This window comes from Mastigoproctus giganteus, chromosome 14 (genome assembly GCF_048544385.1).
Source record: "Mastigoproctus giganteus isolate SK-2022 chromosome 14, ASM4854438v1, whole genome shotgun sequence".
Taxonomy (NCBI): domain Eukaryota; kingdom Metazoa; phylum Arthropoda; class Arachnida; order Uropygi; family Thelyphonidae; genus Mastigoproctus; species Mastigoproctus giganteus.
Window position 1 is genome coordinate 124,095,264 of NC_143588.1, and position 21,758 is coordinate 124,117,021.

The window sequence follows — 21,758 nt, forward strand, 5'->3', positions numbered from 1 at the left end:
ACCAACCAACCAACCATCCCATTTCACCCATCCAGTCACTCCAAACGCTTGTTTAGTTCAGCCTTAAATTTATTTAAGCTATTAACTTCCACAACAGATGGAAGTCTGTTCCAACAATCAACTATCTGCTGGCTAAAGGCAAACTTCCGCACATCTATTCTACAACTGCCTTTCCTCAATTTGAAGCTATGTCCACTCAGGTTCTTAATTTCAGCAAGTGGAAGTATCTCATCAGCATTGAGCCTGCTCAAACCATTCAAGGCCTTGTACACCTCAATGAGATCACCTTGCAGGTGCCTAGTCTCCAGATGCTGCAACTTGCAGAATTTAAGCATTTCTTCATAAGTGGACCCCTTTGTTCCTTTCACCAATCTTGTTGCCATTCTCTGCACTCTCTACATCCTTCCAAAAATGAGGCCTCCAGACTTATATATACAGTACTGAAGGTGTGGCCTGACCATTGCCTTATACAAAGGGATAATCACCTCCTTGTCTCTGCTAGCAAAATTCCTATATATCATTGACAAGACTCCATGACCTGCTCTGGCAGCCCATCTTCACTGCTCAGAGAACTTCATATCTGACTGCACAATTACCCCCAGGTCTTTTTCATTCTTCACTTTCCTGAGTGTAGTACCACACAATTGTTATGTTTCTCTTGCTTGGGTTACCGCTACTCATATGCAGTACTTTACATTTATCAATGTTAAACTTCAGTCGACACTTCTCAGCCCACCTGCCTAACTTTTTTTGGATCCTGTTGCAACACCATACTGTCTTTTCTGTCATTAACAACCCTGCCAACCGTTGTCTCATCTGCAAACTTTGACATTAAGCCTGATATGCCTTCATCGGTATCATTAATAAATACAAAAGACAGCACTGAACTCTGGGGACTCCACTAATAACGTTAGTCCATGAAGAGCTGTCTATTTATTACCACTGTCGTCTCCCACTCAGTCATCCCTTTATCCATTGTAGCAACTTGCCCTTAATGCCATAACACTCCAATTTGTACAGCAGTTTTACATATGCAACAGTATCAAAAGCTTTCCTGAAATCCAAGTGTATGATATGAAAATTATTTTTTACATCCAGTTCCTTTGTGACCACATCGTAGTATCCAATCAGATTGGTCAGACAAGACCTCCCCTTAACAAACCCATGCTATGTGTGAACTATTACTGCAGTCTTGTCTAGATGATCCTGCAATGCTTCTTTAACCAGTGCATCCATTAATTTCCCCGGAACAGAATTTAAACTAACAGGTCTATTATTATTTGTGCTGCCCTTTAAACCCTGTTTGTGAATTGAGGATACATTTACACATCTCCAGTCCATTGGAACCTCCCCTGAAGAAATTAGTTGCCAACTAAGCATTCTGATGAGTGTTTGGAGAGTAGAGTTAATACCCTTTTGAAGGAATTAAAATGGGGGGGGGGGCATCAAGCTCTTAGCTGTCAAACTGATTGCCAAAGCTCATTCTTGTGCATCAGCCAACACAGCAGCAATCTTCAAGGCAGAATGCAATGTCCCACAGGAGCAACTTATTGTCGGTAACTCTTATGTCAGGAAAATGGGAAATATGGTGTGCCAAAAGGATAAGTGGAATAGGATTAGGTTATATCTGTGAGGGGGGAAAGGAGATGACATTTTAGAGCAGATATCATCTTTTAATGGCACAAAAGGAGATACTATTGTACACTTTGGCACTAGTAATATTAAGCGTAAGAGGTATGAAGACTTACTTAACATGTTGGTAGAGGATAATGTTGGCAAAAGGTCACCAGTTAGGATTGAATTTGAAAGTGCAATTTTGCTCAGACACTTATAGGAGTGACTATATGTTGAGAGCCTTTTTGCTCAATTCGGCCCTGGAGAGAAAGTACAAGGTTCATGGAGTAGAATTTAATTTTTTTCATCGTGGTCTCTGCTTGTTAACAGGAGGTAATGTTCTTACCGGGATGGGATACACTTAAATAGAAGGAGTGCAAGAATATTTGTTGTGCTATTGAGAGCTGTGATATATGGGTCAGAAAACTGCTAGCCTGCAGGATGCACGTGTGGATATGTATTTTTGTAATGGGCGGCACCTGGAACGTCAGTTCATTTCCGCCTCGTATCTCTGTGAAGAACAGTACCACTGTAGAAGGGCCAGAAATGAGTACTGTATGTTTGTGTGTATTATGTGTGTGTTCTGTTGTTGTGTCTGACTGCTTGGCTATCCAGAAGCATCAGTCACCTGGACAGATTATTCCGGGTACTCGTCCACACCACGGGAAGGTGGGCCAGTCCCAGTGGAGTTCGCACTGTCTCAATTTGAGACTCTGACCCACCTGATGTTGGCAAAAGATGTGTCAGATTCCTCTGGGAGCCCACTCCAGAGGAGGAAAAAAAAAAAAAGGATGAGAAAGGGAAAAAAGGGTTAAATGTTGGTCTGTGAAGGATGCACAGACTAACAGTTTAACTAGAGTCACAGGCAGAGGTGAAAGTGATCCTTGCATTTCTACTCAAAAAAATTTTAACTATTATATTAAGGCCACCCATGATTTGTCATATAAACCCATATATGTATTACATCTGTAAATTGTGTGTCTTCTTTGGTTGATTTGGCTACTAAGGCCTTTTTTTGCTGGATGAAAAACCCTGCTCTCTATGCCTGAGGCTGACTAACTCAGCCACGTAGTGAAATAAGGCCATTAAAGTTCCTCGTATCATCGATGGGATTCAAACCCGTGCCTTTTCCACCCTGTGTGAGAGAACGGTGGCAATACCAGTGTTCTACCCAAGCAGACTGCTACTATTGGTACATGCATCACCCTGGAAAGTACGGGGTCTGGGATTTCAGGCCCTGTGGTCATCATAGAACAAATTAATACATGTGCTGTGTTAGGGTAACTAAGACATGTGTGGACATGTGTTTTCGTAAGGGGCGGCTCCTATAACGTCTGTTCAACTCTGCTTCGTATCTCTGTGAAGAACAATACGACTGTAAGAGGGCCAGAAAATGAGTAGTGTAGGTTTGTGTGTATTATGTGTATGTTCTGTTGTTATGTTCTGGCCACCTAGCTATCCAGATGCAGCAGTCAACTGAAAAGATGATTCTTAGTACTTGACTGCACAACAGGAAGGCGAGCCAGTCCCAGTAAAATTCGTGCCGTAGGTAAACTAAGAGTAAGAAAACATTCATGTGTACTTGCATCTATACTAATGGCAGCATTGTAAAGAAATTTGAAGTACTAAGTCACTGAATGCAGACATTGTAGAAATAGCGGAGACGTGGTGTCACTCACACGTAAGTTGTTGTTTGTTAGATTTCTTGGTGCATGGGCTACTAAGGCCATAATGCACCTATTCAGTCTTATTTGGTAAGGTTTGGCACACAGTGATGCTGAATTTGAATATGGGGAGTATATAGGACAGGAGAGGTAGAGGGGTTATGCTCATAGTTAAGAAGACTATTAAATCTAAGGCAGTGCATGCACTTGACTTGTTGACGACTGCAATATTGAGTCAGTTTGGTGCGATATAAGAACCAGGAAAACACAATTTAGAGTAGGAATGTGTTGTAGGCCTAAAGTATGTGATTATACCAAACAGCTATACAGGGAAATAGAGTGGCCCAGGAAATTAGAATGTCTCATAATGGATTATTTTAATTATCCAGATGTTGACTGAAATTTGTGGGTTTGTCACTCACACACTAGAAAGATTTGTAGATTTCTTGGATGACAGATTTCTACAGCAGCATGTTAGAGAGGCAGCAGGAGGAGGCAATACTCTTGGTTATCAGCAGCAATTCTATATAAGAGACCCACTGGGTGGCAGCGATCACAGTGTACTAATGTAGAATTTATTTAAAGACATAACTACTGTCAAGGGTAATGGGAAAGGCTTTTGCTTTTGTAAGGGTGACTACAGATGTCTCAGACAGTTTTTCAATTGTGTGCACTGGGACCAACTGATGATGTTACCACCAGCAAATTCTAAATGGAAAGTATTCAGGGAAGTGATCAAAGAAGGTAGTAGGCTTTTCATACCAACAAAGAAATGCTGTTCAAGGCTTAGATCTAAATGGATGTCAGATGAACTACTGAGGCAGGTGATACAGAAGCCTATGGTAGTTATAAATTAGTCTGTAATCAAGTCACAAAGGAGGTTAGGCAAGCTAAGGCAGATTATGAGAAGTCCCTGGCAAAGAATACAAATAAAACAGCAAAGACTGCTACGCTTATATTAACAGTAGAAAGAAGGGGTTGAATCACATTGGGCCACTTGATGACCCTGCTCATGTTGTGATCAAAGTGAATAGGTATTTTGCATCTACATTTGCACATGAGGAATTCTTTGGGGAAAGGGATACCAGAAGTTTATCAAACTCTAAGGAAGAGCTAAATGACTTGGTGATAACTGAAAGGAAAGAGGAGAATAAATTGTTGAGGATCCACATAATAAAAAGCAACTGGAGCAGATGAAACCTATCCAGTTATATTAAGGGAGGAGCAAAGGAGGTAAGCCGATACCTTAGCATAACGCAACCTAAGTAATTACCCGTCATTTTAACATCTGTTCCAGGGAAAGTAATGGAATCACTGATTAAAGAAATAATGCAGCACCATTTGGACAGTCATGCAATTATACTGCACTTTCAGCATGGATTTATCAAGGGCCTGTCTTGTCTAACCAATCTGATAGGTTACTATGGTGCAGTGACCAAGGAATTGGATGCAAAAAAATAATTTTGACATCATCTACTCTGATTTCATGTTTTCCGTAGCCGAGTGGTCAGGAGCGGGAGTGCAGTAGCACATGCTCTTTGAGTAGACCGGGTTTCAAGCCCCTGACGGCTGAATACGATCGATCTGCCAACCCGCACTGGACCAGCGTGGTAGATTATGGTCCACTTCCCTCAGCATGAATTGTTGAGGAGGCTTCCATCCTGCAGTGGGTTGATAATGGCTGCAATTTACTTTTTTTTTTTTTACTCTGATTTCAGGAAGGCTTTGATACTGTTGCACATAAAAACTGCTGTACAAATTGGCATTAAGGCCAAGTTAACGCTATGAATAAAGTGGAAGAAGATAGTGGTTATCAGTAGGCACTGCTCTTTGTGGACTAATGTTATTAGTAGAGTTTTCCAGGGTTCAATTCTGGGTCTATTGTTGTTTTCAACATTTATCAGTGATATGACGAGCGTTGTTTTATGACGGGAGTCTGGGTGCGAGGTTAGTTTGTGCGGACGAAGATCCTTGAAGCTCTTGGAACAGAGAAGTTTTTCCTGATTTATTTTCTGATTTATTAGCTTAAATTGTCATATTAACTTATTTTCTAGAGTAGCTTTATATTCCTAGTTACTATACTTAGTTTAAAGTTTAACTTAGACAGAGATTTTGTAGGTATTACTTAGTATCGGTAACGGTATCAAATCCACGTGTTACAAACTGAACGAGAGGTCTTTTTTTTTTAACCAAATTTAGTCGATTTATTAACCAATTGTTATATCAAATTATCTTCTATAAGTAGATTATAGACCTAGTCAGGATCCTTAGTTTATTCTAAATTGAGATAGCGAGATTTGGAAGCTAATCAATACTTACGAGTCCGTAGAAGTACCGTTCGAGAATTCCCGCCATTTTTACACGATAGCATAAGCTTAGTGTAGTATAGTGCATAATATAATATTGTCAATTAATCAGTAAATCTATTAATCTTGATAAACTTTATTGTCAATTAAATTGTATTTTTAACTCTATATATATATAACGACTTAATCGTAACCAATAATTAATACATAACTATAGTGGTACACGTGATATGGAAGTTGTATAAAGGGAACTCGTAGAAAACACTAGATACCGAAAAAAATATATATAACATAACTGTTTTGAGATATAACTTAAGGATTTAATTTTTGTTTTGAAATTTTACTGAATTAAATCGGAATTATGACTCTGACCAGAGCAGCAAAGCAAAAGGCTCAAGCTAATGGGAGTGCTGTGGTTCAGGGGAGAACTGAGGGGGGGCAGTTGCCCTCTGAATCACAGTCTTTTAAAATGCATTGTTTGCTTGATGTTTGTGGAGCAGTCGGGTACGGGACATGATACTGCCAAGGGGGATGTCTTTGTGTGTACACGATGTAAGGAGTGCAAGGAAATCAGGCAACAACTCAGCGTTGTTATGGGCCTTTATGAGAGCTTGAAGGACAGGGAGGAAGCCCTCGAAGGAAATAAATTGAGGGGCCCATCAGGCTCTCAGCTGCCCACATCAACGCCAGAGCTTGCACTTGGTCATCACGCAACACAGCGGCAACCCCCCCCCCCCCAAGGCAGAATGCGCTGGTCCCTCAGGAACTAGTAGTTGTTGGTGACTCTATTGTCAGGGAAATGGGGAACATGCTTTGTAAAAAGGATAGATGGAATAGGACCAGGGTATGTCTGCCAGGGGCAAAGGTTGATGACGTTGTAGAGCGGATATCATCTTTTAAGGGCACAAAAGGTGATATAGTTGTACACGTTGGCACTAATGATATTAAGAGTAGGAGTCCGGCGGAATTACTTAGCAAGTACAGGTCACTGTTGAAAAAAAGCCGTGAATTAGGGTTGAATTTGAAAGTGTGTGCAATTCTGCCCAGACACGATAGGAGGGAGTATATGATGAGAGCCTTGTCGATCAATTCGGCCCTGGAGGGATTGTGCAAGGCTCAAGGGGTAGAATTTTTTTCAGCCTGGACTGTACTTGTTAACAGGAGAGATTGCTTTTACAGGGATGGGATACACTTAAATAGAAAGGGTGCAAGAATTTTTGCTGATGCTGTCGAAGCAGTGTTAGGTGTGTCGGAAAACTGCTAGTTGGGGGGGATACAAGGACTAATAGATTAACAGTAGCCACTGGCAGAGGTGGAAGTGATTCTTGCACTGCTTCTATTGAAATGAGCAGAAGCCTGAAAAACAAGATGCAGGATATTTCAGAGACTGCTGGGAGTCATTGCGGTACAAGTAAACACATGGGTTGTGTTAGGGTAGCTAAGAATAGAAACAGGTGCATGTATACCTGCGTGTACACCAATGCTAGGAGTTTGGTAAATAAATTTGATGAATTTGACGTATTGCTCAAAACATCAAAGGCAGATATTGTTGGAATATCAGAGACATGGTGTCACACAGATATAAGTAATGCGGAACTGGAATTTGGGGAATACAATGTGTATAGAAAGGATAGACAGGACAGGAGGGGAGGAGGGGTTATGCTATTAGTTAAGAAACACATAAAGTCCAAGGAAGTGAAGCCAGTCGACATCGATGGACAGGGCAGTGTCGAGTCAGTTTGGTGTGACATAAGAATAGGGAAATCAAAATTGAGAGTAGGAGTGTGCTATAGGCCTAATGACTCCGATGAGTATAATAAGATATTGTACAGGGAAATAGAGTGGGACAGTAAATCAGAGAGTCTTATAATGGGGCGATTTTAATTTCCCAGATATTGACTGGAATTTGTGGGTTGGTCACTCGCACACTAGCAAGGCTTTTGTGGATTTATTGGATGATTGTTTTCTACATCAGCATGTTCGTGAGGCAACAAGAGGGAGCAATACTCTTGATCTGATTATCAGTAATTGATTCATCATGCATTAAGAATCAGCAGATAAATGAACCACTAGGTGGCAGTGATCACAGTGTGTTGAAGTGGGATTTACTCAAGGAGGTAACTACCATCAGAGGTAAAGGGAAGGGTTTTTGTTTTCGTAAAGGCGACTATGATGGTCTGAGACAGTATTTAAATTCTATACAGTGGGACCAACTGATGATGTTACCAACAGCAAACTCAAAATGGGAAGCATTCAAGGAACTAATCTTGGAGGCTACCAGGCTTTAAATACCAACTAAGAAATGTTGTTCAAGGTTTAGGCCTAAATGGTTGTCAGATGAACTAATGAGACATGTGGCAGAGAAGAAAAATGCATGGGATACATACAAATTAATGGGTGACATGGAAGCCTATGATAGATAAAAGTTGGTCTGTAACCAAGTCACAAAGGAGATTAGGCAGGCAAAGGCAGACTACGAAAAATCCTTGGAAAAGGATGCAAAGAAAAACAGAAAAGAGTTCTTTACATATTTAAATTAGCATTAGCATTAGCATTAGTAGAGGCATTTGATGCAAGAAAGCAAGCTTATGCAGCATCAGCCAAAAAAAAAAAAAAAAAAACCCACTTCCACTTCACCCCTCTGTTCGTTTAAAATACCTGTCCAGCTGAGCCTTAAACTTATTTAGGCTATCAACCTCCACCACAAGGGATGGCAGTCTGTTCCACCAACCAACCACCCGCTGGCTAAAGGCAAATTTCCGCACGTCTATCCTACATCTGTCTTTCCTCAATTTGAATTTATGCCCTCTCAGGTGATTTTTCTGAGCTAGAGGAAGAATCCCATCAGCATTGAGCATGCTTAAACCATTCAAGGCTTTATACACCTCTATCAGATCACCTCGCTGGTGCCTAGTCTCCTGACACTGTAATTTGCAAAACTTAAGCCTTTCTTCGTAAGAGCACCCCTTTGTTCCATTCACTAATCTTGTTGCCCTTCTCTGTACTCGTTCCAGCAGCTCTACATCCTTCTTGAAATGAGGCCTCCAGACCTGTATACAGTACTCTGGTGTGGCCTGACCATTGCCTTATACAATGGAATAATCACCTCCTTATCCCTGCTGCAAAAATTCCTGTATATCATTGACAATACTCCATGAGCTACTCTTGCAGCCCGTCTGCACTGCTCAGAGAACTTCATATCTGCCTGCACAATCACCCCCAAGTCCCTTTCATTCTCTACTACTGTCAGTGTAGTACCACAGAGTTGATACGTTGCTCTGTGGTTGCTGTTTCCCATGTGTAGTACTTTACATTTGTCAATGTTAAACTTCATTTGCCACCTCTCAGTCCATCTGCTCAACCTTTCCAGATCCTGTTGCAGCAGCATAGTGTCAGTAGTGTCCTTGACAACCCTGCCAACCTTTGTATCATCTGCAAACTTGGACATTAAGCTTGATATACCATCATCAATATCATTTATAAATACAGAAAACAATAATGGACCCAACACTGAGCCCTGAGGGACTCCACTAATGACATTAGTCCACGATGAGCAGTGTCCATTGATTACCACTCTCTGTCTTCTCCCCCTCAACCACCCCTTTATCCATAGCAGCAATTTGCCTCCAATGTCACACTGCTCCAATTTGTGTAGCAGTCTTCCATGTGCAACAGTATCAAAAGCCTTTCTAAGATCCAAGTATATAATATCAAAGTTATTCCCTGCATCCAGTTCTTTTGTGACTGCATCATAGTATCCAATCAAGTTGGTCAGGCAAGACTTCCCCTTAACAAAACCATGCTGTGTCTGAGCTATAACTGAAGTCTTGTCTAAATGATCCTGCAGTGCTTCTTCAACCAGTGCCTCCATTAATTTTCCTGGAACAGAAGTTAAGCTCACAGGTCTATAATTACTTGTGTCAGCCTTTGATCCTCCTTTGTGAATTGGGGTCACATTTGCACATTTCCAGTCTATGGGTACCTCCCCTGTGTCCAAGGAAGCTCTCATAATTATGGCTAAGGGTTTGCTTACTTCCTTTGCTGCCTCCTTTAATATAACTGGATAGATCCCATCCACCCCGGGTGCCTTTCTTGTGTTTATCTTCAACAGTTTCTCCTCCACTTTACTCCCAGTTATTTCAAGATTCTGTAGCTGACTGCTAGAGTTGAATACACCTCTGGCATTCCCCTTGCTGAATAACTCCTCAACGCTGAATGTCGATGCAAAATATTCATTTAGTTTGTTAGCTACCTGAGCAGGATCATCAACAGTTGACCCATCAATATCAAGTGGACCAATCTGATTCATCCCCTTCCTTCTAGAGTTTACATAAGTAAAGAACTCTCTGCTGTTTTTCTTTGCATCCCTTGCCAAGGATTTCTCGTAATCTGCCTTCGCCTGCCTAACCTCCTTTGTACCTTGGTTGCATATCAACTTGTATCTATCATAGACTTCTGTGTCATGTGTTAATTTGTAAGTATCCCATGCATTTTTCTTCTCTGCCATGTGCCTCATTAGTTCATCTGACATCCATTTTGGTCTAAACCTTGAACAATATTTCTTAGTTGGTATGTAAAGCCTAGTAGCTTCCAAGATAAGTTCTTTGAATGCTTCCCATTTTGAATTTGCTGTTGGTAACATCATCAGTTGGTCCCACTGTATAGAATTTAAATACTGTCTCAGTCCATCGTAGTCGCCTTTACGGAAGCAGTAACCCTTCCCTTTACCCCTAATGGTAGTTACCTCTTTCAGTAACTCCCCACTTCAGCACACTGTGATCACTGCCACCTAGTGGTTCATTTATCTGCAGATTCTTAATGCATGAAGAATCACTGCTGATAATCAAATCAAGAGTATTACTCCCTCTAGTTGCCTCCCGAACATGCTGATGTAGAAAACAATCATCCAATAAATCCACAAAAGCCCTGCTAGTGTGTGAGTAACCAGCCCCCAAATTCCAGTCAATATCTGGGAAATTAAAATCTCCCATTATAAGACTCCCTGATTTACTGGCCCACTCTATTTCCCTGTACAGTTCCTTATTATACACGTCAGAGTCATTAGGCCTATAGCACACTCCTACTCTCAATTTTGATCTCCCAATGCTTATGTCGCACCAAACTGACTCAACACTGCACTGTCCAGCGATGTAGACTGGATTCACTTCCTTGGTTTTTATGTGTTTCTTAACTAATAGCATAACCCCTCCCCCCTTCCTCTCCTGTCTATCCTTTCTGTAGACGTTGTATTCCCCAAATTGCAGTTCTGCATCCCTTATATCTGTCTCTGATATTCCGTCTCTGATATCCCAACAATATCTGCTTTTGATGTTTTGAGCAATACCTCAAATTCATCAAATTTATTTACTAAACTCCTAGCATTGGTGTACACGCAAGTATACCTGCACCTGTTTCTATTCTTAGCTACCCTAACACAACCCATGCGTTTACTTGTACCGCAATGGCTCCCAGCAGTCTCTGAAATACCATGCATCTTGTTTTTCAGGCTTCTGCTCATTCTAATAGAAGCAGTGCAAGAATCTCTTTCACCTCTGCCAGTGGCTACTGTCAATCTATTGGTCTTTGTCTTCCCCCAAGCTAGCAGTTTTCCGACCCACCTAACACTGCCTCGATAGCATCAGCAAATATTCTTGCACCCTTTCTATTTAAGTGTATCCCATCCCTGTAGAAGCAATCTCTCCTGTTAACAAGTACAGTCCAGGCTGAAAAAAATTCTATCCCTTGAGCCTTGCACAATCTTTCCAGGGCCGAATTGATCGACAAGGCTCTCATCATATACTCCCTCCTATCGTGTCTGGGCAGAATTGCAGCCACTTTCAAATTCAACCCTAATTCTCGGCTTTTGTTCAACAGTGACCTGTACTTGTTAAGTAATTCTGCCGGTCTCCTACTCTTAATATTATTAGTGCCAACGTGTACAACTATATCACCTTTTGTGCCCTTAAAAGATGATATTCGCTCTACAACGTCATCAACCTTTGCCCCTGGCAGACATACCCTGGTCCTGTTCCACCTATCTTTTTTACAAAGCATGTTCCCAGTTTCCCTGACAATGGAGTCACCAACAACTACTAGTTCCTTCGGGACCAGCGCATTCTGCCTTGGGGGTTGTCTCTGTGTCACGCGATGCCCAAGTGCAAGCTCTGGCATTGATGTGGGCAGCTGAGAGCTTGATGGGCCCCTCAATTTAGTTCCTTCGAGGGCATCCACCCTGTCCTTCAAGCTCTCATATAGGCCCACAAGAACGCCGAGTTGTTGCCTGATATCGATACACTCCTTGCATCGCGCACACACAAAGACATCCCCCTTGGCAGTATCATGTCCAGTACCCGATTGCTCCTGAAACAGTGAATTTTATAAGGCTGTGAGTCAGAGGACAACTGCCCCCCTCAGTTCTGCTCTGAGCCACAGCGCTTCCATTAGCTTGAGCCTTTTGCTTTGCTGCTCTGGTCTGAGTCATGATTCTATTAATTTATTAATTAATTATAATTAATTATGTTATGTTATTAATTATGTTAAATATAATTAATTATATTACGTTTGTAATCTAAGTCGTTATATGTATTTATTTAAACGTACAATTTAACTGCTAACGAAGTTCAACTAACGCTATCTAGTACGGCATACAACTATCGTATCACAATGGCGGGAAATTTACGAACGGTATCGGAGTTGAAACACGTGGAAACCTTTACCGATACTTTTATGCAATTACAAGGCCGAGTAAAGAATAAATACACCAAGTTAATCAGAAAATCACAAAATAATGTTATACTACTAAATTTAAATCAAAAGTTTTAGAAAAACAATAATTTCAAATCAATGAATAAGAAAAATCCACTTAGCGGCTTGGAACACGACCGTCTCTAGTTCAAGAAGGAAAGGGATGAATCAGATTGGTCCACTGGATATTGATGGTTCAACAGTTGAGGATCCTGCTCAGGTGGCTAACAATCTAAACGAGTATTTTGCATCTACATTCACGCATGAGGTGTTATTCAGGAAGGAGAATGATGTAGGTAAAGTAAACATTGGCAGTGAGCTGCATGATTTTGTAATAACTGAGAGGAAAGTTGAGGAGAGATTGTTGAGGATAAACATATAAAAGGCACCTGGGGTGGATGGGATCTATCCAGTTATATTAAAGGAGGCAGCAAAGGAAGTAAGCAAAACCCTAGCCATAATTATGAGAGCTTCTTTGGACTCAGGGGAGGTACCCATAGACTGGAGATGTGCAAATGTAACCCCAATTCACAAAGGACGATCAAAGGCTGACACAAGTAATTATAGACCTGTTAGTTTAACTTCTGTTCCAAGTAAATTAATGGAGGCACTGGTTAAAGAAGCACTGCAGGATCATCTAGGCAAGAATTCAGTTATAGCTCAGACGCAGCATGGTTTTGTTAAGGGCAGGTCTTGCCTGACCAATTTGATTGGATACTATGATGTAGTCACAAAAGAACTGGATGCAGGGAATAACTTTGATATTATATATTTGGATCTTAGAAAGGCTTTTGATACTGTTGCACATGGAAGACTGCTGCACAAATTGGAGCAGTGTGGCATTGGAGGCAAATTGCTGCTATGGATAAGGGGATGGTTGAGTGGCAGAATACAGAGAGTGGTAATCAATGGACACTGCTCAACGTGGACTAATGGTATTAGTGGAGTTCCTCAGGGTTCAGTGTTAGGTCCGTTGTTGTTTTCGGTGTTTATGAATGATATTGATGGTGGGATATCAAGTTTAATGTCCAAGTTTGCAGATGATACAAAGGTTGGCAGGGTTGTTAAGGACACTACTGATGCTGTGCTGCTACAACAGGATCTGGAAAGGTTGAACAGATGGGCTGAGAGGTGGCAAATGAAGTTTAACATTGACAAATGTAAAGTACTACATATGGGAAACAGTAACCCCAGAGCAACGTATCAACTCTGCGGTACTACACTGACAGTGGTGGAGAATGAAAAGCGATGCAGAAATATGCACAAAAACACAAAAATATATTAGCATTAGTAGAGGCATTTGATTCAATAAAGCAAGCTTATGCAGCATCAGCCAAAAAAAAATAAAATAAAATAAATAACCACTTCCATTTCACCCCTCTGTTTGTTCGAAATGCCTGTCCAGCTGAGCCTTAAACTTATTTAGGCTATCAACTTCCACGACAAGGGATGGAAGTCTATTCCACCAACCAACCACCTGCTGGCTAAAGGCAAATTTCCTCACGTCTATCCTACATCTGTCTTTTCTCAATTTGAATTTATGCCCTCTCAGGTGATTATTCTGAGCAAGAGGAAGAATCCCATCAGCAGTGAGCATGCTCAAACCATTCAAGGCTTTATACACCTCTATCAGATCAGATCACCTCGCCGGTGCCTAGTCTCCAGACACTGTAATTTGCAAAACCTTTCTTCGTAAGAGCACCCCTTTGTTCCATTCACTAATCTTGTTGCACTTCTCTGTACTCATTCCAGCATCTCTACATCCTTCTTGAAATGAGGCCTTCAGACCTGTATACCGTACTCAAGGTGTAGTCTGACCATTGCCTTATACAAGGGAATAATCACCTTCTTATCCCTGCTAGAAAAATTCCTATATATCATCGACAATACACCATGAGCTACTCTTGCAGCCCGTCTGCACTGTCAGAAAACTTCATATCTGCCTGCACAACCACCCCCAGGTCCCTTTCATTCTCTACCACTGTCAGTGTAGTAACACAGAGTTGATATGTTGCTCTGGGGTTGCTGTTTCCCATATGTAGTACTTAACATTTGTCAGTGTTAAACTTCATTTGCCACCTCTCAGCCCATCTGCTCAACCTTTCCAGATCCTGTTGCAGTAGCATAGTGTCAGTAGTGTCCTTGACAAACCTGCCAACCTTCGTATCGTCTGCAAACTTGGACATTAAGCTTGATATACCATCATCAATATCATTTATAAATACAGAAAACAATGATGGACCCAATACTGAACCCTGAGGGACTCCACTAATAACATTAGTCCACAATGAGCAGTGTCCATTGATTACCACCCTCTGTCCTCTCCCCCTCAACCACCGCTTTATCCATAGCTGCAATTTGCCTCCAATGCCACACTGCTCCAATTTGTGCAGCAGTCTTCCATGTGCAACAGTATCAAAAGCCTTTCTAAGATCCAAGTATATAATATCAAAGTTATTCCCTGCATCCAGTTCATTTGTGACTGTATCATAGTATCCAATGAAATCGGTCAGCCAAGACTTCCCCTTAACAAAACCATGCTGTGTCTGAGCTATAACTGAAGTCTCTAGATGATCCTACAGTGCTTCTTTAACCAGTGCCTCCATTAATTTTCCAGGAACAGAAGTTAAACTAACAGGTCTATAATTACTTGTGTCGCCCTTTGATCCTCCTTTGTGAATTGGGGTCACATTTGCACATCTCCAGTCCATGGGTACTTCCTTTGCTGCCTCCTTTATTGTATTTATATTCAACAATTTCTCCTCCACTTTACTCTCAGTTATTACAAGATTCTCTAGCTTACTGCCAGAGTTGAATACACCTCTGCCATTCCCCTCGCTGAATAATTCCTCATGTGTGAATGTCGATGCAAAATATTCATTCAGTCTGTCAGGCACCTGAGCAGGATCATCAACAGTTGACCCATCGATATCAAGTATACCAATCTGATTCATCCCCTTCCTTCTAGAGTTTACATAAGTAAAGAACTCTTTGCTGTTTTTCTTTGCATCCCTTGCCAAAGATTTCTCGTAATCTGCCTTCGCCTGCCTTACCTCCTTTGTAACTTGGTTACAGATCAACTTGTATCTATCATAGGCTTCTGTGTCACGTGTTAATTTGTATGTATCCCATGCATTTTTCTTCTCTGCCATATGTCTCATTAGTTCATCTGACATCCACCTAGTCCTAAACCTTGAACAATATTTCTTAGTTGGTATGTAAAGCCTAGTAGCGTCCAAGATAAGTTCTTTGAATGCTTCCCATTTTGAATTTGCTGTTGGTAACATCATCAGTTGGTCCCACTGTATAGAATTTAAATACTGTCTCAGTCCATCGTAGTTGCCTTTATGAAAGCAATAACCCTTCCCTTTACCCCTAATGCTAGTTACCTCTTTGAGTAAATCCCACTTCAGCACACTGTGAACACTGCCACCTAGTGGTTCATTTACCTGCAGATTCTTAATGCATGAAGAATCACTACTGATAATCAAATCAAGAGTATTACTCCCTCCAGTTGCCTCCCGAACATGCTGATGTAGAAAACAATCATCCAATAATGTGAACTATCAAGAACAAAACTCGTACCTCAAAAAAATTACTTCTCTCCATCTATGGTTCATGGAATGGGTGTGTGAAATGTTTTTTTTTTTTTAACTGATGCTACATAAGCTTGCTTTCTTGCATCATATTCCTCTACTAATGCTAAAAGCACCTGAAGTGATGTGAAGTGAAGTGTGAGTAGCAGACTTATTGGTGGGACTAGTTGATAACCTAAAGCGAGTACGGCTATAGTAGGACTCTTCAGCAACAATAACATCAAAAGATGTGTTGTGTGTAGCCTGTTAGATCTTGTCTACCATATACTGTGACTGCTGCCCATTGAACTGAATTATGGAAAGCAATGGAAATGAATCTTAGTTTGGAAAAGGCAAGGTGCATGTTATACATAGTTGGTCCTGTAACAGAAATACCTGTGGTCATTTCGTGTGTAAGTCGTTGACTGGTATAGCCTGTGTAGCATGTATTCCCAGGTGAGTCTAGTAGACAAACTGAAATGATTCTTTTCTTTGCACCCAATGTAAGAACGTCATGATCTCAATTTTAAAGTGGGTGCATTACTAGAAGAATTTGAGTCACTGAAGGAAAGGATGTTTTCCCTAGAAACCAATTAGAGATCCTCGGGAGACTCAAGTAACTCGTGATCTGTCTGCACTCTGGTCAGGTCCCTGTACAGAGTAATAAAGTGTATACTTCTCTGGTTCAAGAATATTTTGTTTTATTGGGTATATCAGGGAAAGAGGTAACGTTTTTATAATAAAGATAGGTGGACCAGAACCAGGATGTATTTATTATTATTATTATTAGCTATATGGTGCAAGGAAGCCTGAGGCTTGTGCTGCACTAGCCAAAGAAAAATTCCCACGTTACCCTAAGAAAGAAAGAGAGAGAGAGAGAGAGAGAGAGACAAGGGAATCACCAAGAAAGAGAAGAATGATGATATCCAGCTCATTTGCCAGAAGCAACAACTGATAATATTACCATCAGATTTCTAAGGGGATAAAAGAGCATTATTATTCATGGGGCTAATAATATTAAAGTAATGTGACCTCATCATTTGTTTAAAAAATACACGACCATGCTGAAAGAGTGCCGAGTTAGGTCAGAACATATATGTCTGCAATTCTGCCCAGACAAAACAAGGGGGGATTTAATGCTGACAGCCATGTGGATTAACTCTAGGCTTGGTAATCTGCAAGGCATTTGCCATGCAGATTAAAAAACATCACATTGTCCTATCAGTTGGCCTATGATCTAAAAGTGTACTCTAGGCCCTGAACAGCACCATGAACATCACCTACCTAATTTTTGCTATCTCTTTGAATACCCTAACTCTGCTTGGGAGAAGGAGATACTCCTTTTGCATCCCAGAACATATGGGCATCTCAGACAGTGAATTAGCCAGTGGCAAGTTTAAATTACCACACCAAGACCTACCAATAATAAGGAAAAAATGCATCTCTTCATGCATTAATAAATAATTAATAAACTGCCTCTTGAGCAATGGCTTTCTAGCTTCAGATCAAATTGCCAACAGGAGGTAATATTAGCTTGTATGCAAATAGATCACATATATTACCTATGCTTATCTTTTAAGATTGGAGGATCCCTTTGCTGTCATCACTGTAACATGGTACTTACAGCCAGACACTGAATCCACAGACATGCACAAATGTGCCAAAATCTCCTCAAACTCTTCAGCCACAAATAAAGACCCACTCACATTAACCTCATTTTTGAATAATGAAACAAATGTCTCATACATTTTACTTTTCTAATTTTCTAAAATTGATCACCATATACCACTTCCTAAGTTTCAAAATGAAGCTTCTGAGGCAAATTTTGCAAGTTTGTCTCTGTCTCTGAACTGGATAACCTACTACATACTATATCTGGCATATTACTATCCATGGACATACGGATGCTGACCCCCCCCCCCCAAATGCATCCATTGTCTATTGGATTTGGATTGTTTTGTTCGCTCTATTGTAGTTCCTTAGAGCATATGCAGTGGACAAAGCCAGTAATATTCTAGTCATAGAACAACTAGATTGCCTCATTCCCTCAGATTCTGACATTGAGGGGGGGGAGGGTGAGTCCAACTCACTCAAGACATTTCACTTTTCTTCTCAAACAGCAATGTATAATGCAACTAACCTATCAGATTTAACCATTCTGATACTGAATTGCAAGTCAGCATGAGCTATGCTTTGTTCTGCTCACTCCTGCAATGTATATGGGCTCAAACTGAACAATGTGCATATTTGTCTCTGAACATTACTGCAGGATCACAGTGATCCCCTGACACACTGCATTTTTTTTTCTGTGTTTATATTTCATTAGGTAATTAGATAATGAGTTTTATTTGATTTGTGTACTGAAAATGACCCACAGGGAGGGATTGTGAGGAGTGTAGCAATATTGGGAATATTGTATTGACATAATTTATTAATCAGTTATTTGTTTTAATTTATTTTTTATTTATTTATTTTTTTTTTTTTTTTTTTTGGCTGATTCTATATAAGCTTGCATTCTTGCATTAGCCACTACTAATACTAAATCTGTTCCTAATCCTGAAGAATATCTTATATAAAATTATTATCCATGTAACATATTCTGAACATGTTCTAAAATAAGTAGATATACATAATTCAGTAATAATTCCTTAATATCTCAAATGCCATACATCTTAATCAGAATTATAAATTTTAACTATAAATTGCATTTCAACTCTTCTATCCATCTAGAAAATACCTCCGTGATATTGATAGAGCTTTTCTTGCTCGAGAAGTATTCATCATATGCCTTAGTGTTCTTCGTACTCAGATGAACTCTCTTCTCCAAGAGGAACCTCCTCCAGAAGATTGGCGTCTAATTAACTGTTTGCTTGATATTTATCGCACTTGGCAAACATTACACAAGGCAGGGATTTTCCCTGATGAGGCCAATGACTTACTTGAGGATGCTTACAACATGTACAAAATGGGAGAGGTAATATTTTGTCTTCATCCTTCAATATTATTGGTACAGAATTATATAATATAATCATAGTCAATTCCTTGCTAATCACCTGCTAATATGCAGTAAAGTGTTGAAATATATATTCAGTTTGAAATTTTTGCATGCTCATTGAATTTGCATCTCATTTGGTTTTATGCTTCACCAGATAAATAGCCACATCCTGCTCCCCAAAAATGGTCTTCTCAAATCCTTCTTTTAAAGATTAATTATCCTTAAGGCATTCATTGTATAACTTTTTTATGTATTAAGCTTTATCCACTAGATTTCCTGCATTTTTTTATTTATGTTAATGGTATCATGAGTTTTTTTTTTTTTTTTAATAAAAAAAGAAATGCCGGTTTGTAAGAAAGAGAAGGTGAAGCATTTCATTATGGTGAATACAAATGTTTTCAGGAGAGTAAGTTTGTTAAAAGAAGAAAAGATTGTCATCATGAAGGCGGTTAAAAGAGAGCTGTAAAAAAAATATTTGAAGAAAGTAAGGATAAGAAGAACAAGAAAAATAGTGGACTGTGGTATAATAATGGAGGCAAAATCTCAGAAGGATTTTAGAATTTATCAGAAGAAATGAAAGATATATGAAGCTAGGAATAACTACAAAGACCGAAAAAGCAAGAACAAAAAATCATAATCTATGATGGGGATAATGATTCCACGAAAGAGGATCTTGTGTGTGACGGACAAGAAAAATATACGTAAATAGAATGTGCAAAAATGCAGTAACTGAAGTTGCAGTAAAATTTGTCAACGGCACTAAAGACAAAACAGGGAAGAACTGGATATTAGAAGTGAGTCCTAGAATTCAGGCTACACTGAGGCAGCAAGAGAGAGTGTGTTCATTGGCTGTAGACCTTACAGCAGAAATGATTTTACTTGGTAACGATGTGTTATCGCTGTCAACATTATTGGCACACATCAAAAATGTGTAGGAGAGTGGTTTGCATTTGCTACCATTGTGGAATGTAGTAGTAGTAGTAGTAGTAGTGGCATTTGATGCAAGAAAGCAAGTGTATGAGCTTATGCAGCATCAGCCAAAAAAAAAAAAAAAAATTCACACCAGTTCCTCCTTAAATTTATTCAACCTATCAACTTCCACAATGACAGATGGAAGTTTGTTCCAGCAATTAACCACCCACTGGCTAAAGGCAAATTTCCGTACATCTATTCTACATCTGCTTTTCTTAATTTGAATTTATGCCCCCTTAGGTTCGTAATCTGAACAAGTGGAAGGATCCCATTAGAATTCAGCGTGCTGAACCCATTCAAGGCCTTATACACTTCAATCAGATCACCACGTAGGTGCCTAGTCTCCAGCCACTGCAATTTGCAGAACTTAAGCCTCTCTTGGTAAGAGGATCCCTTCATTCCTCTCACCAGTCTTGTTGCCTTTTCTGTACACGCTCAAGTAAATCTACATCCTTCCTAAAATGAGGCCTCCAGACCTGTACGCAGTACTCAAGGTGTGGCCTGACCATTGCCTTATACAGAGGAATAATCACCTCCTTTTCCCTGCTAGCAAAATTCCTATATATCATTGACAAAACCCCATGACCTGCCCTAGCAGCTTGTCTGCATTGCTCAGAAAACTTCATATCTGCCTGCACAATTACTCCCAGGTCTTTTTCATTTTCTACCACCTTAAGTGTAGTACAACACAGTTGGTACGTTTCTCTGGGATTACTTCTACCCATATGCAGTACTTTGCATTTGTCAAGGTTAAACTTCAGTTGCCACTTCTTAGCCCATCTGCCCAAATTATCTAGATCCTGTTGCAGTAGCACACTGCCATTACTGTCATTAACAACCCTGCCAACCTTTGTATCATCTGCAAACTTCGACATTAAGCCTGATATACCTTCATCAATATCATTGATAAATATACAAAACAACAGTGGACCTAACACCGAACCCTGTGGGACTCCACTGATAACATTAGTCCAAGAAGAGCAGCACCCATTGATTACCACCCTCTGTCTACTCCCACTTAAGCATCCTTTTATCCATTGTAGCAACTTGCCCTTAATACCATTCTGCTCCTTCCAACTTACAAGGAGAATAATTCGCAAAACAAAGAATAGAGAATTCAGATATATATTATGGCCAGGCACCATAGCCGAGTGGTCAAATTAAAGGGTGCATGAGTATATGTACCTTGAATGACCGGTGGTTCAAGCCCATGACTGTTAAACATGGTGCTGTTTTTTATGTTCTTTACTCTGTGAACCCCTGAGGACCATGTGGTTGTCCTGCAGTATAAACAGAAAATTTATTAATTTTATTATATTTAATTATAAAGATTTTAATGGGTAAAAATAGTACAATGCAATGGACAAAGGTCAAAATCTGTGGCTGACAAGATGAGAGTTGTTGCTAATATAGGAAAGGTTGACGTTGTCTTCAAGAGCCATATACATTGAATGGGAAAATAACATTTTCCAATAACTTAAAAAATTCTGTACAGTGGAAGTAATAAAACTAGGGCTGCAATAGTAATATTAAATTAATTATGTAGCATCAGCCAAAAAGAAAAAAATTCACACAAGCATTCCCTCTAAATGTTTGTCCAGTTCCTCCTTAAATTTATTTAACCTATCAACTTCCGCAACTACTGATGGAAGTTTGTTGCAGCAATTAACCATCCGCTGGCTAAAGCCAAATTTCCGCACATCTGTTCTACAACTGTCTTTCCTCAATTTGAATTTATGCCCCCTTAGGTTTGTAATCTGAACAAGTGGAAGAATCCCTGCTCAATCCATTCAAGGCCTTATACACCTCAATCAGATCACCTCGCAGGTGCCTAGTCTCCAGCCGCTGCAATTTGCAGAACTTAAGCCTCTCTTGATAAGAGGGTGCC

At 40.1% G+C, this 21,758-nt stretch overlaps 1 protein-coding gene across 1 annotated transcript in view; it reads left to right on the plus strand.

Annotated features, from left to right (window-relative positions):
- The window catches only part of LOC150075707 (calcineurin-binding protein cabin-1-like), a 1,104,404-nt gene that overhangs the window by 988,525 nt on the left and 94,121 nt on the right, over positions 1 to 21,758 (plus strand). The window contains exon 41 of the mRNA XM_090388624.1: positions 18,634 to 18,877. Within this exon, the coding sequence (XP_090244750.1) occupies positions 18,634 to 18,877 (244 nt within the window). The remainder of the gene's footprint in view (positions 1 to 18,633; positions 18,878 to 21,758) is intronic.